The sequence below is a fragment of the Daldinia decipiens genome, assembly GCF_022478715.1.
Source record: "Daldinia decipiens strain CBS 113046 unplaced genomic scaffold F4813scaffold_7, whole genome shotgun sequence".
In the NCBI taxonomy this organism is placed as follows: domain Eukaryota; kingdom Fungi; phylum Ascomycota; class Sordariomycetes; order Xylariales; family Hypoxylaceae; genus Daldinia; species Daldinia decipiens.
Window position 1 is genome coordinate 86,847 of NW_026054550.1, and position 26,354 is coordinate 113,200.

A 26,354-nucleotide genomic window follows, 5' to 3' on the forward strand; every position below is an offset into this window, starting at 1 on the left:
AGGCTAGGTCCACTACCCTTCCTTCATATGTAGTGTATCTCTTAAGGCACTAGTTCGCACCCCTTCTCTTACGTGATGATGCTATTGGGACCTAACACAACAAGTTCTGGAGCGAAACAAAGACACTCTAGTGAGTACCCGCAAAGAAATGATCAAATTAGAACCATGAGAATACGCGTATTTTTGTAGAGACGTTTACAGAACCTGTCTTTCTTCTTGCCCCGGTGATATACAAACAACCAACCAATAAATTTATCATGATGTTGCTAAGAACTATACTCAGTTAATAGATTATGTAGCCTTGCTCTGGACTATTTTTAGGCTACTATTTAGATTAGCATACTTGAAAAGGGGCCCGCCTTGTTATTTGTGTTGTCCTCTGCAAGAATTCGTGGCAATATATTGCGGATTGAAGATGCTCATACTTCTAGGTAGGTCACCCCACAGTTCCTTCTACTAGGTTAGTCATTCTCGGCGAGAGCGTGTGAAGGATTTGATCTGTGTTGTTCCATCTCAAATGTATCTTAGTGTGTACAGAAACAAATCCACATAGTATTGAGTTTGCCCATTGGGCAAATGATACGGTCATCATCCCCTCATATGTTTCTTCACATCATCTCCGCAGTGGGCCGTACCAGCTGGCAACTCCCGCAATTGCCCGTTAGGCCTTTATCCTTGCTATGTAAACCTAAGAAGCCCTTGGCAGCTAACTAGTCATACAAGACCTTACCCATCCTAGATATTCTGCGTTTTCCCGTTTATAATAAAAAATAAGAACATCACTACCGCAAGTAACATCAAGATAATAGCATATAGTATAAAGCTCCTCGGCGAACCTAAATGATCGGAGCGAATAGGGCTGGTGTGGTATTAGGAAGCAGAGGAGAATTTGACTTGGCTTTTCTTAGCTAGAGACGACTTTTACATAGCACATTTCGGTGTATGTACATAGAATCCATGTGCCTGCGTTTGCGAGGGTAAGGTAATATTACACAGGGTACAAGGATTGGTAATACCGCCTGTTCTGGGTCTCTGTAAGCTCTTCCCCAACCACCCTTGGTTTCCAATACGGATATCCCCTATTGGCACCTTGGCGCCATAACAGTCACGATCACCCTTGTACATGAGGGAATCGTAAATAATGCATAGAATAGGCTACTCCATAAGGATTTGAGCGGCCCAAAATATGTTACGTGTTTGGTTGATAAAGATAAAGCCAACTAGACGAAGGTTCGCCATGAAGTAAATGGGGAAAATGGGGAGAATGGGGAAAGAAAAGGTAGGTAGGGGACTCGCTCTTAAGGAGAGGTAGACGAACTATCAACGAGGTAAGTATGCAAAGCAGACTAACCATTAGTCGCGCTATTGGTAGTAGTGTATATGGTATGCATGCAATCAGGATACTGCTTGCTGCGCTATGCTTGGAAACTTACGGGTCCAGCGTTGATCACAGATGCAAATACCCCGATGAATGACGAGGGCTGTATGCCATTTTCACCTTCCATTTTCGCTGTGTCGTACATTATGCCGAGAAGCCGTAAAATAAGATCTGTAAAAGAAGTGACATAATATCGACGAATCATAACGGATGGTAGGACCTATTTCGAGAGGCTGGTTTTTAGGTTCTCGTTCCAAGAACACGAGTCTATAGATAGAGGCTTTTCCTGATAGCTTATAATGTCCCGAGGCCTTGACGAAACACATTTAAGCCCGAGAAGTCCCCCATTTCCGTAGCTCTAGATGGGCGGGTTCTTTCACGGATTGTACATAACAAGCGATATAGATGGTATATGTATTTTGTACTAGTGTATCGGAGTACCTATATAATGAGACTACGGCAATGAACTCATATTTTTAACCTATAGTAATGGTTTTCAGAGAAATAAATAGACAAGAATAATACCATCCTTATGCGCCAGTCCTGCGTTTTCCCACCGAAGCCCACTCGGTTTACACACTTACTAGAAAGAATTATGAACAACTAATAGCAATAAAATTGATTTAAATTTAACACATATTTTACTTCTTTAATTAGCCTTTATTTACTAGATTTTATGGCGAGGCTTGGTGGGGGGAAGTAGGGGACTGACATATAAGACTAAGAGGTTAACTGTACATAAGTAGATATAGACGATAACTATCCGCTACACGAATTTAACTAATGGTAGTGTAGATTAATCATAATGACCGATAAATATTGTCTATGATACTCAACTTCTATCACTAAGAGGACTTAGAAGTTCTTACAGCCATATATGAGACATCTAGGTTAGAACAAAGGATAATCTCGGTGCGTATAGTTAGTTGTATGCCTTCTTATCTTACCATCTTATCTTATCATCCATGTTTGGTCCTGGCTTGGGTTTAAGATTAACCACACATGCGTAAGAATTTGCTTAAGCGTACATAAGATATCCTTTCTTCTTCCGTAGGTAGCTTCCGTACTTCATCACCCGCTAATTGCTTAAAGTGCTGGGGACCATCAGTTCTAGAAAATAGATTACTCTAGGCAGTTTAAGTATATGCGTCTTTTTTTTTTAAAAAAAAAATGAATACTTGAAAAGACGCTGAAAGAAAAATGCGACGAATATAATTTAGGGAATTGTACGTCAGAAGGAGGGGAAGTAAAAAGCTGAACGAAGTCGCCTATTCCCAAGATCAAAAGGGGTTGAAGTTGAAGAATGCGATAATAAGAATGTAATTTAAGTACAAATATTTATGTATGCAATATATGCTAGTATATGGGGGATATGGTATAAAAGATAGGGCGTATACTGAGCTTCCCGATATTTTGCCGGTGCTTCTCTAGGTACCTAGGTACCCACCTGCAGCTTTTATCGACAAGCTCTTGGCTTCGCGCCAAGGCTTTTTATCATCCGTCGCCTTCGCAACAAGGAATTTCCAACAAGGCTGGCTACTTCAAACCGTCTACTACCTCCCACCTAAAGTCGCGACACCGAACGCGAACATAGGTAATCAGGATGCCGGTTGTTAAGGGAGGAGTGTGGACTAATATCGAGGATGAAATCCTCAAAGTTTCTGTTTCCAAATATGGTCTAAATCAATGGGCGCGTGTATCGTCGTTGCTACCGCGAAAGACGCCTAAACAATGCAAAGCCAGATGGAACGAATGGCTCGATCCCAGCATCAAAAAGATAGAATGGAGTAAGGACGAGGACGAGAGATTGCTTCATCTGGCCAAGTTGATGCCAACTCAATGGCGGACAATCGCTCCTATTGTTGGCCGCACTGCAAACCAGTGTTTGGAACGTTACCAGAAACTTCTCGATGAAGCCGAGCAGCGAGAATCCTCAAGCCTTGGCCTAACCGGTCCTGAAGGGGGCGAGACCCAAGCACCCACAGCCGACGATGTACGAAGACTGCGACCAGGCGAGGTCGACCCAGATCCCGAGAGCAAACCCGCAAAACCCGATACCATCGATCTCGACGAGGACGAGAAAGAGATGTTAAGCGAGGCGCGTGCTCGCTTGGCTAACACGCAAGGAAAGAAGGCAAAGCGAAAGGCTCGAGAGCGTCAACAAGAAGAATCGCGTCGGCTTGCTGCTTTACAGAAACGCCGGGAACTCAAGACCGCTGGTATTAATATCAAGGTGGTAACCCGCAAGAAGGGGCAGATGGACTACAATGCCGACATCCCATTCGAGAAAGCACCCGCTCAAGGTTTTTATGATACTGCGGACGAACAAACACGAAACGAGAAGCAACGAGCTGCTTTCGATCCTCGGAAGCAGCAGCTTGCGAACAAGCGTAAAGGTGAACAGGATGACGAGACGGAAAGGAAGAGACGAAAAAACGACAAGGATGCCCCTTCAGCTTCCATGCAGGCTGCCTTGAAGGCCGGACAGATGCAAAAGATTCGGGAGGCAGAGCAAAGCAGCAAGAGGCGAGCGCTCGTTCTTCCATCCCCCCAAGTTAGCGATGGCGAGCTTGAGGACATAGTCAAGATGGGTATGATGGGCGAGCGAGCAAACCTGCTTGCCCAGGCCAGCGAGAACGACGCGACCAGGGGATTGGTAAACACTTACTCTACCCTGAACTCGCAAACGCCGATTCGAACACCTATGGCTCCGCCACAGGAAGATCGGGTTGCTAATGAAATAAGGAATATTCGAGCTCTTACAGAAAACCAATCGGCATTGTTAGGGGGGGAGAATATTGATCTTCAAGAGGGGGCCGGTTCGACGGGGTTCGAAGGTGCCACCCCTCGAAAGCAAGTAATGTCGACGCCTAATCCCTTAGCTACGCCTTTACGTACCAGCATAAATGAAGTCGGTGCTACGCCTCGAAGGCCCGGCCAAACACCACTACGGACTCCCAGGGATAGCTTCGCGCTGAACGCTGGCGATGGGGATATGTCCCTGGTAGGGGGGTCAACTAATGATATGCGACTCCGAGACTTACCAATGAAGCATCAGCTCAAGCATGGTCTCGCCTCCTTGCCCAAACCGAAAGAGACAGAATGGGAGCTCGAAATACCAGAGGACCAACGAGAAGTCATAATGATGGATGAGACCGAAGAGGATGCTGAGGTGCGGGATCAACGGGAGCGTGCTATTAGGGAAGCTCAAGAGCAACTAGAGAAGAAGAGGCGGACTCAAGTGATGCAAAAACAATTACCACGACCGGAATCTGTCAACTTCGAAGCCCTTATCCAACGGGCATCCTCGATTTCCGACCCTATCGAGGCTCAAATTGCTAAAGAGGCTGCTTTACTTATTGCGAATGATGCGGTGAAGTTCCCGGTACGAGGTGTTAAATCCAGTGTTGGCCCTTCCCAAATACAACAGATCGATGACGCCTCACTGGCTGAGGCACGACTAAAGATTCTTATGGAGGTTAATACTAAGCCTAAACCCGAGGAGATCCAGGCAAGTTGGGAGCGAGAGGGCAGCAATGCGCTTCTCCTTGGATTGGGCTGCTACGAAGATGATGGCGAGGAAGAGCAGGTAGTAGCAATGAAAGCCGCTTTCGATGTGAGTAGACCAACGTTCCTAAAAAAAAAAAAAAATTATTTATACATATTTGGTAACTCATACTAATATTTTCTCTATAGGCGATACAAGACTCTACGATGGAAACCGTGGAGAAGTGCGCAAAGCTTGAGAAGAAGCTCACACTCCATCTGGGCGGGTATCAGCAGCGAGCTAAAACGCTCCGCTCAAAGATGGGTGAGGCATACGAAGCCTTTGAAAAGGCGAGCTTCGCTCTTAGCGCATTTAGAACGCTGGCTGTGTCGGAGGAGATTGCTGCCAGGAGTCGACTAGAGGCCTTGAGGGAGGAAGTTGGCTATGTCAGCCGCAGGGAGCGCGAGGCGCAGGAAGCGTACCGCCAGACCAAGGAGGAGCTCGACGCCTTAGTGGACGGCGTCAACGGCTACCATTAATTTCATCATTGGAACGGGTTCGGTTCAATTGCATAGATTGTATATTATTTAACGCATAGTTACCTACGTACTACTACTGACTGCAGGATAGTAGAAGCGTCGAGAGAAGGGTCACACTTTATGGTACAGCTTTTATTTAGCAAAGGATACCTAAACTGACTATTGCAACCTAGATCAAACCCCGTTTAAGCTTATGAAATGAGTTCGAGAGCAATTGAGAACGTAAAACATCATGTAAATGAATCAAGCGCTTAGACATGAGGCCCTGAAATTGCTATATCCCTCCTTTTCCTTGTAATTTTCTTTTTCTTTCCCTTTCTCGACTAATCTACTATTTGACTCGACTGCCCCAACAACAATGTTCACTTACAGATAGTTTACCTAGGTACCCAATTAACATCCTACTTCCTTGCCGCAAGCCTCGGCAGCTTGACGGGCACAACCAACAAAACACTAATAGCAGCGAAGCCTACGAGAAACAGGAAGGTAAGTCGGATCGACGCCTCGTAGCTAGCCACGACCTGGTCGCGCACGGGGCCCGGCGGCAGCGCGGCGACAGCCTCGACGCTCTCGCGGACCTTCTCTATCAATGCGTCCTTCCAATCCTGGCCCAGGCCCTCGGGCGGCACCACCAACGCGGCCAGGTACCGCACCAAGGCGTTCTGGAGCACGAGGGACGAGAAGGCGACGCCGAGGACGCTGCCGAGGGCGCGCCAGAGGACGAGGGTGGAGGTGACGACGGCCTGCTCGCGGTGCTCGGAGGCGGCGAGCACGGCGAGAAAGGTGCCTGGGAACTGGAAGCCTTGGGCGGCGGACGAGGGCACCAGGCACAGCAGGTACGCGTAGGTGGGCCAGCCGCGGTGCATGGTGGCGAGCAGCGCGGTGCCGCCTAGGTACAGAGACGTGCCGATGGTGAGCGGCCACTTGAGGCGGCGGGTGTACGAGATCAGGAAGCCGGTGAGCGTGCCGGTGGTGCTGGCCGTGGCGACGGGGACGACGAGGTAGAGCCCGGATGTGGTGGCGCTGGTGAGGAGGACGGCTTGGAAGAAGAGGGGGCTGCGAGGTGGTTTCTTATTAGATCTTTTGTACTTTCTTTTTCTCTTTCCCTCTTCGTGCTGTTGTTTTAGGTTTCCGTGAACTGTGTACTCTTGATATCATAATTTCTTATAATATACGTAACAATGAAGGTTTTGAGGCGTGTGTTCTGTTAAAATGCAAAACGGGTATGGGGCAGGAGGAGGGGGGGCGGAGAGGACTCACGTGTTAAATAAGATGGCGTTTAGTAGGAAGGAGGCGATGAAGTTTGAGAAGATGATATTAGCTCTTGGTGGCTGATGTAGGAGGATTAAAGGCATGATAGGTCGTTCGTGCTTCGATTCTACGTATAAGCATGCTGGAACGCAGACGATGAAGATAACAAGCGAGGCGATTATGAACGGGTGCGACCCTTATTTGCGTGTTAGTCTATATTGTCATAATAGCCCCCTTTCTCCCCAGGGAAAGCATATTGTTACTTACAAGGCAAGACATTGCCTCCGAGGTTCTACACAATTGCAGTTAGCAGATATAATTAAACCAATGGTTGCAGGTCCCTACGTACTATTCCCAAGATCAAAAATGTGGTAGATATAGTTAGTAGGATGGATCCTTTGAAATCGAACGTCTTCATTCCCTCTTTAAAAGTCTGATGTTTATCCTGTAGGCCCAGATCACCGGGGATGCCGTAACAAGCCACCACTAAGCAGAGGATGATGGGAAGGACCTGGATGCCGAACTCCCAGCGCCAGCCGAGGCTGTCTGCCATGAGTCCGCCTAAGGCCGCCCCCAATGCTGAAGCTAACCCATAAACAACGTTAATGTAGCTTTGATATGAACCTCGACGCCTTTCGCTCTGGTCAGTATTAATCTATTCGCGATGACCATTTTCCGTCTTTAATTGGCCATGACAGTAGGACGAAGGGGGACGTACTCGATAGGCACCAGGTCACTTATAATGATATTTCCCATCCCCAGCACACCTCCAGCGCCGAGCCCGCAAGCAGCCCGCGCAAGGATGAAGCTCGTCATGCTCTGTGCAAGAGCACACCACAGCGTCGAGAGTGCGAAGATGACTATAGCAGCTAGGTAAGGCGGCTTCCTACCGATAGTATCAGAGAGGCGGCCAATGACGGGCTGGAAAGCCGTGCTCGTCAGGAGGAATGCAGTCGACAACCAGCTAGCGCTATTAGAGCTGCGGAAGTAACTTGTGATAACCGGGTGTGAGGATGCCATCTAGTATATTGAAGCGTCTGTATTAGCTTTGCAACCCTACCCTGTATTAGGTATATACACTTCGACGTCCTCTCTTGAGAAAGTCGAAATGATAGGGTTTTATTCCACTTACTATTAACTATTAGCCACTGCAAGCAAACCATTTTAGAAATAACAATACGAAATGTCTTTTTATAGATACATACCAATAGTCCCATCAAAACACGCAATGAAATGCGTCAGCATAATACTCAGGAACACAATTTCGAACCGCTTCTTATCCGTGTCTATCAAGTATGCCGGCCTCAGCTTGGCACGCTGGACATCAGCAGCCTCGAGGTCGGCCTCGTCGTCGCTAACAGCACTCGATAACGAATCTTCAGGCTGCCGCCCGTCCAGCGTAGGCCGCGGCGAGAGCGACGTATAGCTGCGGGAAATGGAAGCGCGGCGACGCATCGTGCTCCTAGATCGGCGACGCCCCCGAAGCATGGCTGACTCGAAGGATTCGGGCGCCAGACCCGACGCCCCCGACGTAAAGCTGCGTGCCACCAGCAAATCCGACTCGTTCGGGTCAAGGTCATTTTCGCTCCCGCTGCCGTCGTCGGCGATGCTGCTTTTGCCATTGGCCCCGCGAGGAATCGCGATAGGGCGTGGTTCTTGGGAGTGTCTATCCCCCAAGAGAGCTGTTCGCTCCGTGACAGGTTCGGAGCCATTCCCGTGCGGTCGAGCATCACCGTCGTCGCCCATCGTGACGGCGAACAGCTCGGGATTATTCCAGCTGCTAGGGACTGTTCTTCGAAATTGAGTATAGTAGCAAGTTTTGGTCTCGTCGAGCCACCAAAGAGATTAACTACCAAAGGATTTGACAATTCCCGACGCCGTTAGAACGAGGCTTTGCTTAGATAGATATAAGTGACCTAACCTAGTATATATTAGGTAGCTGTTCTCGACACTGAAAAGAAGTTATTGTCAGAGCAATTAATATACTAGATTTTCTCACATGGAAAGAGAGAAAAGTACGATTTATAAGTAAAAAGTCGACAACTCTAAGACAGAAGGAATAGACGAGTCGGTGAAGGAAAAGAAAAGAAGACAGAAAAAAAAAAGCTCATTGCAGGTGGAACTACATAGATGGATGTTGATGATAGGATAGGTGCCCCTTATAGAAGCCAACCGTGGTACATGCGGGTTGCTACTATGCGCACAAGGTGGACTGGTGGACGGACTTGGTGAACGGTGGGTTTTCATGAGAGGCAGCAGATCGTTTCCGAAATATGCGGGGAACCGTCGAGTGCCCGATCCTCGGTCTTCAGCGTTTGGCCAGAACTGTCCGTCCGCGTGACCATTGCTCGGTCAGACCCCAAGGTGTAGTTTGTAATTTGTAGTTTGACTTCTACATAGATACTATGTGGTCTAACTACCTACCTACCTACCTAATATAAGTCAGTCAGCTAGTAACGCCAACGCTGCTTCATAACGTACGATCGTCCTTAACGGCTTAATATTTCCTAAAGAGTTCGTATGCCGCCATACACCATTGTTTTGGTAGACTCTAGTATTCAACTTACCTTGCCCCTAGTTTTCTTTTCTTTGCACGATAAAATGAGGTTGGTGCACATATCACAAGTTGAATTGTCTTTTCGCTGGGCATGCCCACTTCGGCGATATTCACGGCACTAAGCCGTATTGCGTGCTCAGAAATGGAGCTTATCAAAGTGTAAATATGAGTAATACCCATTTCTAGCGTATGAGATTTTCTATCATAAGAGCGTACCTGTGCTGCTGCCATAATATGCAGCGGTCATGATGATATTCCTTTCCATGTTGGTGTGAACGTATGCCTCTCCAAACTCCGGAACATCCCTAGTCTATATTATGATGTTAAAATCCTAGACGTCAACGTCTTTGGACTTCGCTTGAGAGGCACCGCATAATACACCTGCCCCAGTGATTCCGCCGTCGTGACAAGGGCTCATGACGACCCTTACAGGAGCAGCATCTCCAAATTCGGCTTGAATTATCGAGTCGAGAAACTTCTGACAGTCTGCTAAGTAATCCTGAAAATGGACGATGCACCCACCCGTGTATCCCACAATCAACTCTACCTTGGGTTGTGGCTTCGTCTTAACGGTATGGCTGTTGGTCTTATCTTGGAGTGATTTTCGAATAGGAATATCCCCCGCACAAGCAAGCAATCCAATTATGGCTGCTGCAACAATAGCGGCAGCCCTAACTTCAATAGCCTTAGCTATCCTATATAAAACTTCCGCGATTTCTTCCGTCCACCGGAAAGGTGCCTTAGCAGTCGATTCCGGAAATTCAGCCTCCAGCTTCTCCAGTAGTATTTCTGCAACCGGAGGGCGGAAATGACTAAGAAAGGTAGTTGTAAGGCCAAAGCGTGTTAAAAGCCGCGGGGGCAAAATATCCGAAGGGATATTTAGGTGGTTTTCGATGTAGTCTAGTAGCATTAGTCGCCCAAGCTCGCCCAAGTATCGACCCGCCGTCATGTATTCAAGGGGTTGAAACCCAGGTGCCTCGCCTTCAGAGTCGAGCTGAGTATCCCATTGACTGATTAGGTCAAACTTTCGTAGGGCTGGTGCTGTTCCGTTAATACTCCATTCAGTATTAACAGCAATTTTCATGTCATCGCTTGAATTTTCATCCAGGACTTCAACTTTTCCGGGTTGCTTGTCCTTGTGGAGAGTGCTCCTCTTAAGGGGTATCGTTGCGTTGCTACCAGTGCCGCAGATAAGTCCCATTACCGCCTTATGGGTTTCATCTTCTTTAGATTGGTATATGAAGGAGACCAATGTCGCAACTGAGTCGTTTAGGATAGCTGCAACTTTGATAGGAGGTAAGTCTGGAGTCCTAGACCTCTCGTATCCATTGACCAAATGAGTCCCAAGGTGTAGCCTAGAGGTGATAGCGAAACCTTTTCCCATTGCCATTAGTGTTGCGTCGGCTAAGGTCTCCTGCACCATTGGAAAACTGAACGTGACTCCCATAGGAAGTTCTTGGTCGCGAGGTAGGTCAAATTCCCGACAGCCTTCCCGTACAACTTCTGCAATGCAAGCCCCGATCCACCTGAATAGCGAATCGGCATTCTCATTTTTAAGTACATCTGAGATCGGCCATGATTTCTCAAGTAATCGACGGATGTTGAACGTCGATTCTCCGTTTAAAGCCCCCAAGTCGCCATTGGTACTACCGCCATTGCCGATTTTTTCGTTCCCGAGTAGCTCAATAAAGCCAACCCTTAAGTTAGTACCACCACTGCTAGCTGTTAGTTCAAGTTACCAGATGCATATACGTTATATTGACTGGATTCGTTCGTACATATCAATAGCTAAATATCTGTACTATAAATTAGCCTACCGGTCGAAAGCAGGCGGAGCTTCAAAGGCGAAGTCTTCCGAACGCTCAATTATAGTATTGGTGGGTAAATTCTATGGTAACATACCGTCCCTTTTCTCTACCTGCGGTGGGCCGTAATACTGACTCAGATATCGGGGTCGGGAGGAATTGATTCAACGAATTGGCAGATAGATGCTGAAATGTTCGGTAGAACTCAAGTGATAACGCATGCGCCTTTGCCTCATCAACGGAAAGGGGCCCAAGGAAGTCTTGAACGCCGGATTTCATAGTTGCGATTAGCATGCCCATTATCTAATTCCTGAGTCGTGTATAAAATGCGATTTTAGTGTTAGTTAAGGAGTAGGACGACTTCGTGATGACGTCGAGGTCATGTCTACGATAAGTAACAAGTCGATAAGTCGTGAGAGGCGGCTGGGTTTAGGCGAGTCTAAACGGAGCACAAATACTAAAAGAAAGTACGTATGCTCTGATAAAAGATAGAATTAGGAAGTTATATATGTTCTAAGATTTGTCTGAAGGAAAGTTTGCGAAAATCAGCTTCGAATCGAGACTACCCTATATAGTACGAGTGCTATATGTTCGTTATGTTCGCTGGTAGCTTCAAGTGACTTGATTCTAAGAGGGTAAGAGTCAGAACGAACTGCCGAATCAGCGACTGTATATTTCTAGAAACGTTACAGTTGCAGGGATGTTCATTGGGTACCGCTGTAGGTTAGTGGACTATAGTGGGTAGAAGGACTGAATGTATCGACTTGTATCGACTTATGCAGGTAAGGGACAGCAAAAATATGCGTAAAATATGCGCGAAGGTACGTGTAGCATGGGAAACTTAAGTGAAAGTAATAATATCGAAACATCAGGCAATCGCTCCTAAGACATATCGGAAAAACTGGATGGAATAGGTAAGTCAATGGTAACGTTGAACGGCCTTATTCACCCTGACTCGATTCCGAATGGTGATGTGTGGGTTAGAAGGGTCAGTCTCATGGTCCAGTCAGAACTCGTAATACCAGATCTACTAGAAAGGACTGCCAGGGTTACTTGGACTAGGGGACCTAACCAGGGTATGTGTATGTACATTCGTACAATTTGTAGGTAATGTAAGGTTCAAAGTCGCTGCCACCGGAAGCTACCATGTAGATTAACAGGCTGACAGGTAAGGTTAAGGCAGGTGGGTGGCAGGTGGGTTTTATCAGCCACATCGATAAATGCGACCTGCGCCCCACGTTTCTAGATCTCTTAGGGCAATTCTTTTCACGTAAGCAGAACAGAGAACAAGGCAGATAGCAGAACCAACCGGCGCCTGACTTGCCGACTCGGCCCAATTTCAAGCAGTACATGTAGCTCCAGTTAGTTTCCATAGTAAACCTTACGCTTTTGCGCCCCCATGCATGTACTACCATTAGGTACCTACCTATGTATGTATGTGCTGGGCCACTTAGTTACATGAGATCCGCGACAGGAGGCTCCTCGGGAAAGCCCCTTAGGTCACCTCTTGAATCCAGTCCCGTGCCTAACGTTAGTCACGATAAACTTGCATCCCTTCCCATACCATCGTGACTTGATTTCGTCATTTGCTATCCAATAATAGCAATTCCAGTCTTCATTTTTATTGTTGCAGTGCTTTTCTAAAATTTTAATACGAGATGCATCGTAGAGCATTTCAGTAATCACGTTGTTTACCAGTCTTTAGAAAAATTAATAGGCCAGACTACCTGAGAATATGGCTACCAAGATCAGTCTTCCGATAATGGAGGAGAAGCCGGCGACGCGAAATCACTGTCGACGTCAACGCCGACCGATCCTTGCAATGACCCTCATCGTCGCATCTCTCTACGCGCTTTACATAGTATTTTACAACCATGCCGTATCCGCATACGCTATTATGTTTGTCCCTGAACCCTCTCGACAACAATCATTGACGCCAACCTCTAGCATTTCTGTGTCGACGGATTCAGAACTCGTCCCTCTAGAGGCGCACATAATGAGCAAATGCCCTGATGCTAGGGATTGTCTTAGAGACTTAGTGCTACCCGCTATGATGCGCATAAATGAGAAGGTCAACTTTACATTGTCGTATATTGGAACGCCGACCGAAAATGACGGCGTCCAATGTAAACACGGCCCCGCCGAGTGCATGGGTAATATCATCGAACTCTGCGCCTATCATCTGTACCCGGACCCCAAGAGCTATCTCGGTTTCACCATGTGCTTGACGAGGGATTACAAGATGATCCCGCAGCGAGAACTAGTTGAAGACTGCGCGCTGGAACACGCTATTGACTTTGAGAAATTGAACGATTGCGCCGCAAAGGATGACGGAGCTATTGGAATGGCTATGCTGAGAGAAAGCATCAAGAGGAGTACTGATGTACGTTCTACGTATTATTATCGGAAGTAATATTAGCTGACTGATAATTTAGGCGGGCGTCACAAAGAGCTGCACGGTCCGACTTAACGACGAAGTATATTGCATTCGAGATAACGGGGAATGGACCGACTGTGCTAGCGGGCCGGGTGTTAATGACCTTGTCATTGCGGTTGAGAAGCTTTACCGGAGTTCTTAAGTGGCTCATAAATTTCGATCCACAGATCCGATGCTTCACCCAACGTGTAGCCTATCGAGATACTATCCATCCCAACCTCTTCATCTCCTGACATGGATTCGAGTTGTTCGATGATACTATCCAACCCAATCGCTTTCCCGACCGACTGAGTAGAAGTTGCCTCTAACATGACGTGCACAACATGGATATGGAAATGGTAATAAGTTGGCTGGTAATGAACAAACAGTTTCAGTTGATCCGTGTCGATTTGTGGATATGTCTTCACCGTGGCGTCTATCAGCTTGGCTTTCATATGTTTCAGCCAAGGGATGTGTTTTTTCTTAAGGTCCCTCAAGCTCCAGATATCTCGTCGTTCGACTATACCCAGAAGGTGTAACGCTTCGATTGTCTTTCGGTCCCAGTGCAGATTCGGCAGCATTAGGAACCCTTCGTCTCCATCCTGGCCCAATGGTGTTCTATAAATGACGTCTTCGACTTCTTTCCTCCCTTCGATGATGTTGAAGACCCAATTCAATCGGCCCTCTTCTCGATTTATCTGCATAAACGGTCGCACCTTATCGCGGTAGATCTCGGGTGTCTCTGTCACGAAACGGTATCCCTGCTTGCTATGTTTCTTGATATGCTTGTCTGTGCAGGGGCATATCATGGATATCTTGAAGTCGGCAAATTTGTCGTTCTCATTTTCCTTGAGGATGGGCCCTCCCGAGGCTAGGAACCACGAATATATATCATTATTGCCTAGGTTTGTGATGCTGCGTAGATTAACAGGCAAGATGGACAGATACTCTTTGGCGTCGGGGATAGGAGCGCGTTCTAGTATGAGAAGCGCAGGTTGCGAGTCAACTTGTCCATATAGCGTGATGTCTCGTCCTGCTTCACCTTTTTACGCTGTGTCAGTTCTTATATCATATATCCTAATCTTATAGCTCTAGAGAATGCACATATGGAGGATATCATTTTGGGTAGCATTGTCGATAATAGGATTCTTTTATAACCATGACGCACCTTGATTAATCACGCGCTCAAATTGGAACTTGGGGATTAGCGCTTCAACACGACGTTTACTTTCTTCAGTCGCCATCCTCGGTATAATTTGGATTATATTGGGGGGGGGAAGACATTTGAAGTCAACTTCTAATATGTATATAATACGGCCGTTTTATCTCGTATCGACAACGCCTTATCGGAGCTACCCCTCAGTCGGTGTACCCCATCTAGTATGTAACTCGGCGAACAGGCCAACTAAATCTAACTCCGCGGGCCGTACCTGGAAATGAGCCTGCCTAGGGTACATGTATGTATCCGGGAGTGAGATCCATTCTAGCATCTCATCTAGGTACTAAGGTATCATGCATTTAGCCATTCACCTTGTGGAATACAATCTCATATTACCAAATCCTGTACAGGATTAATGAAGTCGAATAGGTACGGAATCATCAGTTTTTGATAACGAATAGCAAAAGACATGAACCCTTTTATAACTCAAGTACCTAGGTACCTACCTAGGTACCTATCACAATATTCAATATATATATGTGATGCATAGTAGCTTAATAGATCAAACGTGAAATTCAGCTAAGACAGACAGCTTCCCGTGTCAATTTATCAAGGTATGTTAAATAACATGTAGGTATGCGAGGCTATGTAAAGACCCCTTTTTAATTATTCCATAATAAAAGCTGGTAGCAGCCGATGCCGTCCTAACCGATACAGCCGCAACTTTTCCGCTGTTTGCTCACTAACCTCCTTATTATCCGATCGTATTACGGATACCGCGGTATTTCATATGTTAATTTCCAATTTTTTTTAGCTGCTAAGGTACCTAGCGCAAGACTTCCGGGGGGAGGAAAGGGGGGAAGCGGAAGATTTAAAAATCAAAATGATTAAAGACCGCCTAGCTTTTCGAAGAAAGATACTGGGCGTGGTAGGACAGGTTAGCAATGGGGGATGTATAGATGACCTATATGTACAAGACAGCTTGATTAATAAGATATGTATTTTTCATCTACATCAGTATTTGACACCTGGTTTAGATGTAACATGCAGCCTTGTTTATAATGTTTGAAAGAAAAAAAGGGGCAGTCATCCCTTAGGGACTTTAACCCCCCATGCTACATACGAGCTGTTTCTTTTTTGCCATGCCAGTTTTAGGGGTTATTAACAATATAATAAAACTAAAACTAGGTTAAGCACTGGATAAATCTGAGCTTAATATTTAAGGGTGATGTGGTGTTGGAACACATGTAGTGGAAATAACTGGGACGGACTTACTTGTCATCATTGATTTAACCACTACCTAATGTAGCAACCATATTAAAAAAAAGAACTATTAGTAAAAGAGGCAACGAACTATAATATATCTGCCTGACTTAGGGGTTTATTGTAAACCCTTAAATAGACAATTTTAATAACACCATATTTAAGCATTCCCAGTTTTCATTATATCGAGACACTACATGCTAATAAGAACGGTATATGAGCAATATGTGTGAATTAATTAACTAACTAAGCTAGTTATTTCATTAGTGAAGACAGAAGACTGACTTGTATTCAGATTCTCATTAAGATGTTTTGTATTTACTGTGCTTAACAGTAGTCTCTTTAATCACTCATTCCAGTGCTATAATCTCACATTAGTCTTATAATGTGGCAAAGTGAAGTTTGGAGCTGAAAAATGCCACCTAGCTAGCTGCCTTCTAAGTTATTTGTATGCAATCATCAAGCGTTTAGGTAATGTCTCAAGCATCTTCCATTAAGCTGCTAAGCTCGAAAACCTTGTTTGTACTACACTCACAGATTTATATAACCCAGTGTTAAGCTCAGAAAGGTGGCCAAAGCAATTTAATTTAATATATTTGTGGACGCCATCTCATGAGTTTATCCTTAGTCATAGGCGTCCTACTTACTCGGGGACATTACCCTTTATACCCTTTATATCAGTCCCCAGAGGATAAGCCAATATAAACAGGTGACTGTAATATGCCAGAGGTGACACCTAAGAATCGATCAAGTGTTGTAAGTGACAATGGAACTATACTACAATATCAATTAGTTACATGATCCGACATATCATATTGATTTGCGATATGAATGAAGTGGGAGCTGCAGTGTCTGTCATTAGCCTCGGAAGGGGCTCTAATACTGTAGCTCGAAAATATTAGAAAATAACGTATCTCAATACGTATCTACTCTTTCAGCTCTTTTATCAAGTCGTGCTAGATACCTTTATTACTCTAATAGCGAGTGACATGATGCCGCTCAAAACACAAGGCCAGTGGACCGCATCAACATCCGGAGCATAAGTATCCTCGATAGCATGGAAATGAATTATCTAACGGACTATGGGCTTTATAAACGACCATCAGATGGCAGTGGCCCATTCCCAGGAATTCAGTGATGACCGTCTAAGTTTAGTATGCTAGCTATTAGCGGCATGTGGAGGCTTCACTAGACTGACCCTAAGCAGTCGCTGTGGGAAGTTACAGAGACCATGTCCGAAACTATCATGCGGATGATGGGGATTGTCAAGCTAGATGTCGAGGTATGGGAGTCAGAACTCAGTAGGAAAACCCTACTTCTCAAATACCTTGCAAAAGAAACTGTCTGCGTGTAGGAGAGTATATAAAAAAAGAAGAAGAAATATACAACACCGGGGATTCGCTGGTCGTCACCGACCCAACTACTGATCCGGCGATATCCGGTTTATCTAAGGGGGAGAGCGGACGGGATCCCGAGCTTTCCAGATTCTATGGTCGTATGTGGAAGGGTGTGCTTTAATAGAGCTTATATATCATCAATGATAAGACCACGGAGGTTTACCTCCCCTGAACTAGCACCCTGGATATCTCACCAAGTAATTCTTATGTTCATTATAAATGGTAGCATCTGATTTTCACAAAGACTTCCAGGATGTGTGTTAACGAATATTTACTCATACAACCTCGACTACGAAATAGTTGAAACATAAACCAAGACGACAGTGTAAACATCTCTAGCAATATGAAATTTACTTAAGCCAGGACTCGACCCTACACTATTAAGCATGGGATATTAACTAATATCTACATTAGCTTCATAGTTCTAGAACCCCAACCGTACCTGCGTTAGATTAGGTACCTACCCTCTCCCACCAGAGATAAAGAATGGCGACATGGTAGTGAGGATGACACCACAAGCTACATTTCAACTACCTCATCCCATGACACCATGTCTCAAATAGCAGCCGTAGTAGGAAGGTAAATACCGAGGTTTACCTAGGTATGCTCCGCGGCAAAATAAGCACTCGGCAGCCCCTGACCACGGCAGAGCATCGCGTCAATGGTCAGACTTAATATATCGGCATGGTAGGTGGCCCCCAATGGAACGTACCCGATGGCTTATCGATTCCACGTGTGTCTTCGCTGGAGATAAGTCAGTAGCAGTGGATGGCTGTTAATGCCGTGGTATGTTTCACAGCATACCGTTACCATGCAGTAGACATGTCACCGTCCATGATATTCAACGCGTCTGCATTATGCACTTAGCGACCACAATTCGTCTAGTCTGGGTCTACGACGACAAGGGGATGAGTTTGAATCAAGTCTCTTCTCTAATTGGGCTCGTACGTGTACGTAACTATCCGACCACCCCCTTCGAACTCCACGCTTCTAAACACATCTCCTCCCAATCCCATGTGAACAACGCCCAGGGCTCTGTAGAATGGCTTTACAAGAAGCCTAACGCGAGGTATTTGTAAGTTTGCCTCAACGACTGCTCTTATCGGCTTCAAACGTCGATAATCGACCCCTTATCAAAAGCATCTTGCTCGTCTCCGGGCAACCCCAATTATTCAAACAATTGATCATTTGCACATTGGCCTTTTGTCCGAACCTAATTCCTTCATTACCACCAAGGGAATACTTTTGGCCATCCGTAAATCGAGACGCCAGCCACTCCACTTCGTCCGTTTTATAACGCCATTAAACAAAATCCACAACACCCGCCACCTATCTGGTATTTACAGTAGAACAAAATATGTATATCGCGAGTATATATCTCACAAGGCCAAACCTGTACCGTCGCCGGTCCAACGGTACAAAGCTAGAAGTTCCCGGCGACGCTGATGCTGCTCGCCAAGGTCTTCGGGCACGCGACCGCGAACTTGGGCGAGAGCGCTACGCATCACCTTGCTGAAGTTGCGCTAGAAAGATGTTAGCTTAATTAAGAAGAAGATACTGTGGACTTAATTACTCACCTGATATTCGGTGTTTAGCGTAACAACGCACGCTTCGTGGGCGCGGATGATAGTTTCGCAGGCACGGACTACACTAGCCGAAGCCTCGAGCTGTAGCTTGTCGGCAATTAGTAGTAATAGGAATGAGCCTTGTAGTAGATATATCCCGAAGAAGAAAGGCATGAATTCTAAGCCTGGGTCGTATTCGAGTATGTTGCTAATAGCTTCTGCGGCAGATACGGCGTGTCCGGTAGCTGTGATGAAGCCTTGTGACGAGATCCACAGGTCATTATCATCAATGAGATTTATGGGGTCCCACTTTCCGGTGAGCAGAATATGCAGTACGTGCATGACATGTGTTCCGTAAGACATGACGATACGGGTTTGAATATCGGATTCGGTCATGCGTGAAGAGCTGGTATGTACAGACCGCCCTGATGGCGAGCCGATCTGGTCTAGTTCAGACGGCATCTCCAACGTAGCAGACTGTTCGTTCTTATCCTCAGAACTGGCGTTAAAGTGTTTTTGCTCAAATATCTTTAGGCTTTGCTCGTACGCCTCGAGATGTCGCACAATCTCAGCCTGCTGGTCATCCCATTCCCTGGCCGAACGGAAACCAATACCAAAGCGGGGGTGATTACGAGCATGGTGAAGATCAACGATCTCGCCTAGTATAGTCATCAGGGGCAGGAAGTAACCAAAGATACTATGACCAGTACACTCAAAGTGTGGCCCACGCACCCGAACTCCTTCAGATCCTGACTGTTCCGATAAGGCAGGATCCGTGGTATTGGCATTAAAGTTTCCGTTCTGCCATTCGGTGTCATCCATGGGCTGGAGAAGACCCTCGCACTCGATATCCAATAAGAATAGTGGCCTGTTGTAGCACAGTGCTAGGTGACGGTCTACAATATAGGTAAGCCACCATATCCGCCTTCGCTCTTCTCGTTCCTCTTCGCTAACAGTTCCGGGGGCGACGTTGTTACCAAGACCATCCTCGGTTTCGCCATCTGCATCGACATCGTTGCCATTATTACCTTGGACCATTGAAGGTACGCTCGCCGGGAGCTCTCGGCCAAGTTTTAACTCTCTCGCGAGAGACCACGCAGCATTCCACCATCGAAGGCTAGCACCTTTGTATTCACTAGCGGAAACCACCGTGGCTAGGTGGATATAAGTGATAACGTCGTCAAGCGTCCCAGCGGCGCCAAAAGCCCCAGATTCCCCCGTGAGATTTTCCATACTCATAGAGCCAGGAAGGGCTACACCTAATCCTCCTAGGGCTACACCATCTATTACTGGACTGGAGACTGGCGAAGCCTCACCAGATGGAGTGTGTATTAATGGCTTAAGCAAGCTAACAGTGAGTTCAAGCAACTTCTGGCAGATCTTGCCTCTCGCAGACGGAACGCTGGTTAAAAATGGGGCATCGCTCGTCTGTGCTGCCACCCAAAGAATGCTTGCTAATAGTGCTGGCTGGCATTGGCGAGGCTTGCTAGGATGCAAGAATGATCGTTTCCGAAAGACAAAGCCGAGAACATAGGGTGACATTGGGTGAGCGTGAGCAGATGACGAACTGGCGAAATACAAATCGATCAAGTCGCAAGCGAGAGAGACAGGAATGATATTTCCAAGGTGGGGTATTAGAGGGTTAAGAACTGGGTATCTTAGCTGCTGGTGGTAGTTATTTTGGGGGATGTGAGATTGGAACTGCGGTGGAGGTGAAGATATTGACATCCACCCAGGCGACGCAGGCTCTCCGCCTATAGGGTATGCGCTGAGGGGGCTGGTCCCTATACGAAATGTCGGCTGGGCGTTAGTTGAGTAGTTAGTAGGACTTTGTGTCTGCAACGTGTAAGGAATCTCAGGGTAATTCGAGAGACTGCCTTGGTTTGAGTTGTATGTATTGTGCGTAGTCCCGCCCATCAAATGACCCATTCCTTGCCTGTCGTACGGGTTCTGAACATTCCCATATCCATTAAGATCTAACGAAGTAGGGCTATCAAGCTGGTCCCGCTCCATACCACTAGGATGACCTGCTAAATGAGCCTGGTGAGAGCTCAACTCCGCTAAGCTATCGAGACTCCCTGTCCTTTGACTGCGCTGTATGGCATCTTCGTTGATATCGTTCAATGCCTTATCACTAGAGGCTGTCTGTTGTTCCGGCTTCGCGGAAGACGCACTGTCCATTTGTTGCTCGCCGGAGGCTTCGTTGTCGTCGGTTAGGTTTGGCGATTTCTGGCCATTTTGAGCGGCGGCGGCGGCAGCCTGAGCAGCTGCTTGCTGGGCAAGATCCTTGCGGGACGCTTTCCCTCGCTTTTTTCGTTCTCGGATATACTCACAGCCCAGTCCAAATTCTGATTCTATTAGTAACCTTAACTTAGTCCTAGGATGCCTCGATATGGTTACCAACCTATGCAATGGGCACAAGGGTGCTGTCCATCACACTTGGTCCTCAGCTGGTTGCACTGGTCGCAAGCTCTGCTTATCCTCCTTCTGATGGGGCCGGCTGCTCCTGTAGCCCTCGTACTAGGCCCCCCGTAGGGATGTTGTCGATGTTTTGGTTGTGGTGCTCGGGCTAGATGGGGGGCATGAACTCCTACATGTTGTTGAAGGTGCTGGATAGTGTATTGAGAGCCATGACCAAAAGTGTCGAGGCCAGCCGCGTGGAGGTGACTCCCAGGCACATGGCCGTTTGAAAGTAATGTATTAGAAGGTAAGGCGTGGTACGGTGAAAACCGCTGGAGTGGGTTAGACAACATATTCGAGTAATCCGTGGTTGCGAATTTTACGCGATACGTTTTAAGTGAAAGCAGTGGTCTGTCGACGATCTGGTCTAACTCGGTAATATCATGAACGATAGGCGACTTCGAACGAATGCAAGCAGTTAGGGCGAAACATGAATGCGTCCAAACTGTAGCAGTGTCCGATTTGTGTCGGAGAGGTGCGAGATAGCTTAAGCTATATGTTTGTCAAGGAGTGGTTGTGTCCTGCAGCTCTTGGCAAAGTGTAGCCTTTCTAGACAGCGGTACTTGGACGGACCGAAGACCTTTTCACTGTGGAGATCTAGAGACATGAGCATGACACTACGTTCAACAGCATAAGGGACCCCAAAATAGTCAGGAGGGATCGCCACGGTAGTATATGAACGGCACTGGTATGTCAAGCACGGATGTCAAAGCATGTGGCGGGGTTGGAGAGCCAAGAAAGCAGCGAATCGAAGACGGGATGTTGTACAAGGGTCTAGGAAGACTGAAGGTGAAGATACATACAGGGCAAGGTAGGATATGGAAGTATTCCATAGCATTGTAGTGAGTTGGACTATCTGCTACTCTGTCCCGGTCCTTAGCAATAGCGGTTGCTTTAAGGGAGGGACTACTACTAGGTAGAGATTTCGGAAGGACGGTGGACCAAAGGAAGTATAGAAAAGGCCTGGTCTAACCAAGGCAATTTCTATCTAGGTCTGGAGTACTCTCCTAGAAGAGGGCAAATAAATTCTGCGTCCTTGGCATGCATACAAGGAGAGGTTCCTGCTTGCCTCTGTGGATTCGATTGGAGAATGGTTACCCCTTCTTGTCGGAGCAATATAGACAAGCGCAGGTAGATTGACGATGCAATATACAACGGCGGAATAGGTCCAAGGAGATGGAGTGACAAGACGGGGATATGAGGGGTGACTTGTTGGTCATTCTAGTAGCAACTCTTCCTAGGAGTCCTTGCCTCGGGCATTTCTATTATATGACCCGCTTTCTCACTTGAGTTTACGACATGGTTGGTTAGGTTGCAACGAGGGTACAGGGGTTCGTATTGACATACAGACGACAGTACTTCGCATATTAGAGGACTACATAGATTCGGGCGACTAGTCACCAGGACCGACTAGGCTATGAGATAGTGGATGGGAGAGAATTCGGGTTAGGAATGACGACCCCAGAAGAGGGCACACTAGCTCAGCGAGGCCCACAACGACCGGTGTGAATCTTTGGAATATGTGAAGAGATTCCGCGCCTCTCTAAACGGACTTAGAGGGTGAGTATACGATGTAGTAGGGTATAACGGTCAGTTCATAGTAGATATGATTGGATAAAAAGCATTATTGTAAGTGGCGAGATAGGTAGCAACATAATGCTGTGTTGCAGCCTCGTCTCCATACAGCTGTTGTGCTTGCAGAGGGGCGGCACGCTTGTGAGAAACAAGCGCGAAGAGTAGTTTTACTCATAGTCTATTAGGGCCGTTCTGTACTGGAGTACTAGATGATGGTGGAGGGGATGAAGCGCGAGTGACTGTCAAGGATATTACCTATGTATGTACCATCCCTGATACCCCGTACCCCAGTTGCCCAGTTGCCCAGTTATTACCAGTCTTGGCAAGCATAGAGACCCACGAGCTTTCTTGGACAGCTTCATATTCGGCCAGGTGTCGCCGAAAAGCTCTTATCAGTTTTTAGCATAGGCAGTTCTGTTAGTAATTAAACGGAGACGCATCTTAATGCTTGAGCTTGATATTTTTTTCTCTTTTCTTCGGGGACGGCGTCTAGTATTTCGTATACGCCCGTGGCCGTGACTATTTCAACGGTACCTTCGATTCAGGTACCGTACTCAGATGTGCCCTTAATCTGTAGTCATACTATGTACCCGAGATCTTGGTAGTCTCGGAAACAGACATTAGTCTGTGCACAAGTTTTACCCAGTGATTTGGTCTCATGCTGCTAAATATCTAAAGTTGTAGGTTAGATGAGATCAATAGACAGACCAGTTGTTCTGGACATTCCTTCCCCACGATCTCTCTGATTAGATGGATGGTCGTCTCGGTGAGCCGATAGCTCGTAGATTGGCCCACCGTAGATGTAAAGGGTAGTAATAGTAATCAGGGTCCATAGGGGTAATGCTGGAGGGTTGACAGCTTAGGACTTCTTTTAATGTCGTTGTCAGGAAGATGTAGGGTTGCAACAGGACATATTGCTTTATGCTGATCTTGTCTGGATACGGCCCTTCGATGAGGGAAGTTGGTGAAAATGTTATAAGCTTAAGTTGAGATCGTAATCGTAACTTGAAAAAGGTTGAAAAGGGCAAGTGAATTTTGGATGACCGAATAGCGTGTGCCTAATACAGCATCTGAGTGCCCTGTGACTGCCACTCTGGCGGGGATGGGGGATGACTACATATGTACTAGGTTACATATGTACCTCTAGTAAATGAGCTAGATGTAGCTAAGCGCATCGCCTAATAACCCCGTATTATGTAATTTACTTCTACTTCTAGTTAATTGCTTGAATTCAACTTCCTCACACTGTATTTTCGAAGCTTGTCTTTCTCAACACGTTGCTTACTACCAGCTTTCTATTCGAAGTTACGAAAACAGGCACACTTGCAAATACTACAGGCTTTCACATTCAAAAGCTCATGATGCGGATGATCATCTACAGGTAGGTCTGGTATGTGTTACGGATCGACGATCATGTCAAATCAGGGTTATAAGTGATACCCCGGAGCTAGGGGCCTCCCGCAACCCAATCCTAATATTCAAAATGCTTATTCTGGTCCTGCTGCATCTATGACAGACTGCAGGGCGCCCCATATCTTGACGCATCCCCGGACATAGGTACTATACGAACCATGCTTCCTGCGATATAGACTGCATATTTATTACTGAGCACTTGTATTGACAGGCGTGCTAACCCCCAGGTAATGCGGCCCTATCCCATGTGCTACTCTTAACATGTTCGTTAATGGCCGAAATAGGGACGAACCGTTACGAATACGGGGCCTTATATCTCTCCGTATGTTTGGGTAACGATGAAACACCCCTTCGGATTTTCAATATTAGCTAAGTTAGTTTCGTATCATCGTCCTTTTTCCTAATGTGTTAACCTAAATGATGACTACTTTAATATCTTAAGGCTGCCTTGGTTTATAGCTACAGAAGCGACTCTTATATTTAAACCAGTCGCCATGTCGCTCTGATAAGCATCAAATGGAAACCTATATCTTTCTAGGATCCAGTAATAGCGATCTCTATCAAAGAAACTCTTTCTTATATTAGTAGGGTTATCAAGAGTAAAAGCAAAAGGAAAGTCTTATCGAGTACGCTTATCGGCACAGAGATCCCCGGGGATCTCACGATTGGATATTTACTCTATATTACAAGGAACTTTAGTCAACACGGCACTTCAATCTGTTTGATGGCGATATTCATACTTGATTTCATACTGCAAGCCATCCAAAGTTAGCTGGGTAAACAAGTATCACACCTAAGCTTATTTAATTGCCCTACCATTCTTTTCTGAGTGGTGGTTGTGCTTGGCACGTCATAACTCCTAGCTTCGGCTACCCGTGCAGTCGCAGCTTACACAATGGCTCACAATGTGACATAGTAAGAGATACAACAGACATCTCTAGTATATGTTGCTATAGTACTCCGCTTCTACTACCAGAGGTTGGGATGAAGCCTCAACTTGGAACTACATATCTATGCTAGCGGCGGCTTAAGAAGGATCCATTCCAACTTTTAATAGCCGCAATCTTCGATCCTCATGTGTCCTAAGTTGCATCGCGGGAACCCACCATACCGGATGTCTACTGGGTTGTAAGCTGGATAGTCGAGCCGGAACTCGGGCCCCCTAGTTACCAAGGGTAACCGGACCGAACTTCCCATTAGCACAATGGAACTGCACCAAATTATCGCAAAAGACCCCTGTTGGTGGATTTTCACCAAGTCCCAGTAGATTTTTTGTCACTTTAATTCCACGAACCATCCGAATACTTCTAAGAAATTCTAATGTTTATACAGCTGACAAGACACTTTATGGTAGGGCTAAGCGCTAACATGACTTCCCCAGAAAGCTACATGTACTCAATAAGGGAATGCTATTAAGACACGGAATACGACGCACGGTATGTCCGACTTGCACGGTCGCCATTGACGCCGAAAGTCTGGGGAAGTTATTCTGGAGAGAAACTTACATCTCATTGCTGCAGAAGGCGTCATGCTTACCTTGATATGGTATCTGGAGAGACCTGGAGAAATATGCTATGCATATTCGGGTGCCTAAAGCAGCGTATGACTTCAGCCCACGTCTCTAGTTCTACAGTTCGACATCATGCTTCACCTCTAACCATATAAATCGAAACTGGACTCGGGCATAGCTAGCTCGATTATACAGCATACATGACGACAAGCGAATTTACGATTTCATAAATCTCGCGATCTATGGCTGCACTAGTCTCTCTAAGATCGAAGGAATGCGTAAGTAGCGTCGAAGCTCGGAGCTTGGAGAAATTGCGCGACTGGCTCCTTTAGATATATTGTCCGGGGAGCGATACGCTACTATACAATACTATGTAGGAAGTCCACTTGCGGTCACCACTACGACTAACCCACGGCTGTGAAACAGCACGCGGTTCAAACTAGGAAGGACTCTTCTCACTACATAACCCGACATGGAATTAACTTATTAAGATGATGAAGTTTTCGGAAGTTTAAAATGTTAGGCAGACTCCACTGATCGGTAGTTGAAAACTCGGCCACCTTACCTCCCCAGCTTGGA

The 26,354-nt window shown here is 46.4% G+C and overlaps 5 protein-coding genes across 5 annotated transcripts; 2 read left to right on the forward strand and 3 right to left on the reverse strand.

Annotated features, from left to right (window-relative positions):
• Positions 1-2,825: 2,825 nt before the first annotated feature.
• Positions 2,826-5,520, forward strand: F4813DRAFT_350651 (pre-mRNA splicing factor component-domain-containing protein). Its single transcript, XM_049242322.1, has 2 exons — positions 2,826-4,994; positions 5,075-5,520. The coding sequence occupies exons 1-2, from the start codon at positions 2,982-2,984 to the stop codon at positions 5,402-5,404; spliced, it is 2,343 nt and encodes a 780-aa protein (XP_049101969.1). The 5' UTR covers positions 2,826-2,981; the 3' UTR covers positions 5,405-5,520.
• Positions 5,521-5,805: 285 nt separating this feature from the next.
• Positions 5,806-11,296, reverse strand: F4813DRAFT_379412 (MFS general substrate transporter; the record flags this gene model as incomplete). Its single annotated transcript, XM_049245453.1, has 9 exons — positions 5,806-6,460; positions 6,665-6,851; positions 6,923-6,947; positions 7,005-7,287; positions 7,374-7,675; position 7,716; positions 7,857-8,337; positions 9,582-10,927; positions 11,115-11,296. The coding sequence occupies 9 exons, from the start codon at positions 11,294-11,296 to the stop codon at positions 5,806-5,808; spliced, it is 3,462 nt and encodes a 1,153-aa protein (XP_049101970.1).
• Positions 11,297-12,752: 1,456 nt separating this feature from the next.
• Positions 12,753-13,487, forward strand: F4813DRAFT_386877 (uncharacterized protein; the record flags this gene model as incomplete). The annotated part of the gene is made up of 2 exons (XM_049246478.1): positions 12,753-13,392; positions 13,453-13,487. 2 exons carry the CDS (start codon positions 12,753-12,755, stop codon positions 13,485-13,487), a joined length of 675 nt encoding a protein of 224 aa, XP_049101971.1.
• Positions 13,488-13,561: 74 nt separating this feature from the next.
• Positions 13,562-14,836, reverse strand: F4813DRAFT_401025 (scavenger mRNA decapping enzyme; the record flags this gene model as incomplete). Its single annotated transcript, XM_049248346.1, has 2 exons — positions 14,602-14,836; positions 13,562-14,475 (listed from the first exon to the last, which is right to left on the reverse strand). Exons 1-2 carry the CDS (start codon positions 14,675-14,677, stop codon positions 13,562-13,564), a joined length of 990 nt encoding a protein of 329 aa, XP_049101972.1. The 5' UTR covers positions 14,678-14,836.
• Positions 14,837-18,481: 3,645 nt separating this feature from the next.
• On the reverse strand, positions 18,482-21,748 carry F4813DRAFT_310263 (transcriptional activator xlnR). The gene is made up of 3 exons (XM_049240870.1): positions 21,222-21,748; positions 18,830-21,165; positions 18,482-18,775 (listed from the first exon to the last, which is right to left on the reverse strand). Exons 1-3 carry the CDS (start codon positions 21,568-21,570, stop codon positions 18,632-18,634), a joined length of 2,829 nt encoding a protein of 942 aa, XP_049101973.1. The 5' UTR covers positions 21,571-21,748; the 3' UTR covers positions 18,482-18,631.
• Between the last annotated feature and the right edge of the window lie 4,606 nt (positions 21,749-26,354).

Bases quoted from the DNA above. Each gene is read 5' to 3' on its own strand.
- F4813DRAFT_350651 (XM_049242322.1), top strand. From the start codon at position 2,982: ATGCCGGTTGTTAAGGGAGGAGTGTGGACTAATATCGAGGATGAAATC. The intron at 4,995-5,074 runs GTGAGTAGACCA...TTTTCTCTATAG, and splicing joins CAATGAAAGCCGCTTTCGAT to GCGATACAAGACTCTACGAT.
- F4813DRAFT_310263 (XM_049240870.1), bottom strand. From the start codon at position 21,570: ATGTTGTCTAACCCACTCCAGCGGTTTTCACCGTACCACGCCTTACCT. The intron at 21,166-21,221 runs GTTGGTAACCAT...TAATAGAATCAG, and splicing joins CCCTTGTGCCCATTGCATAG to AATTTGGACTGGGCTGTGAG. The intron at 18,776-18,829 runs GTGAGTAATTAA...ACATCTTTCTAG, and splicing joins CGCTAAACACCGAATATCAG to CGCAACTTCAGCAAGGTGAT.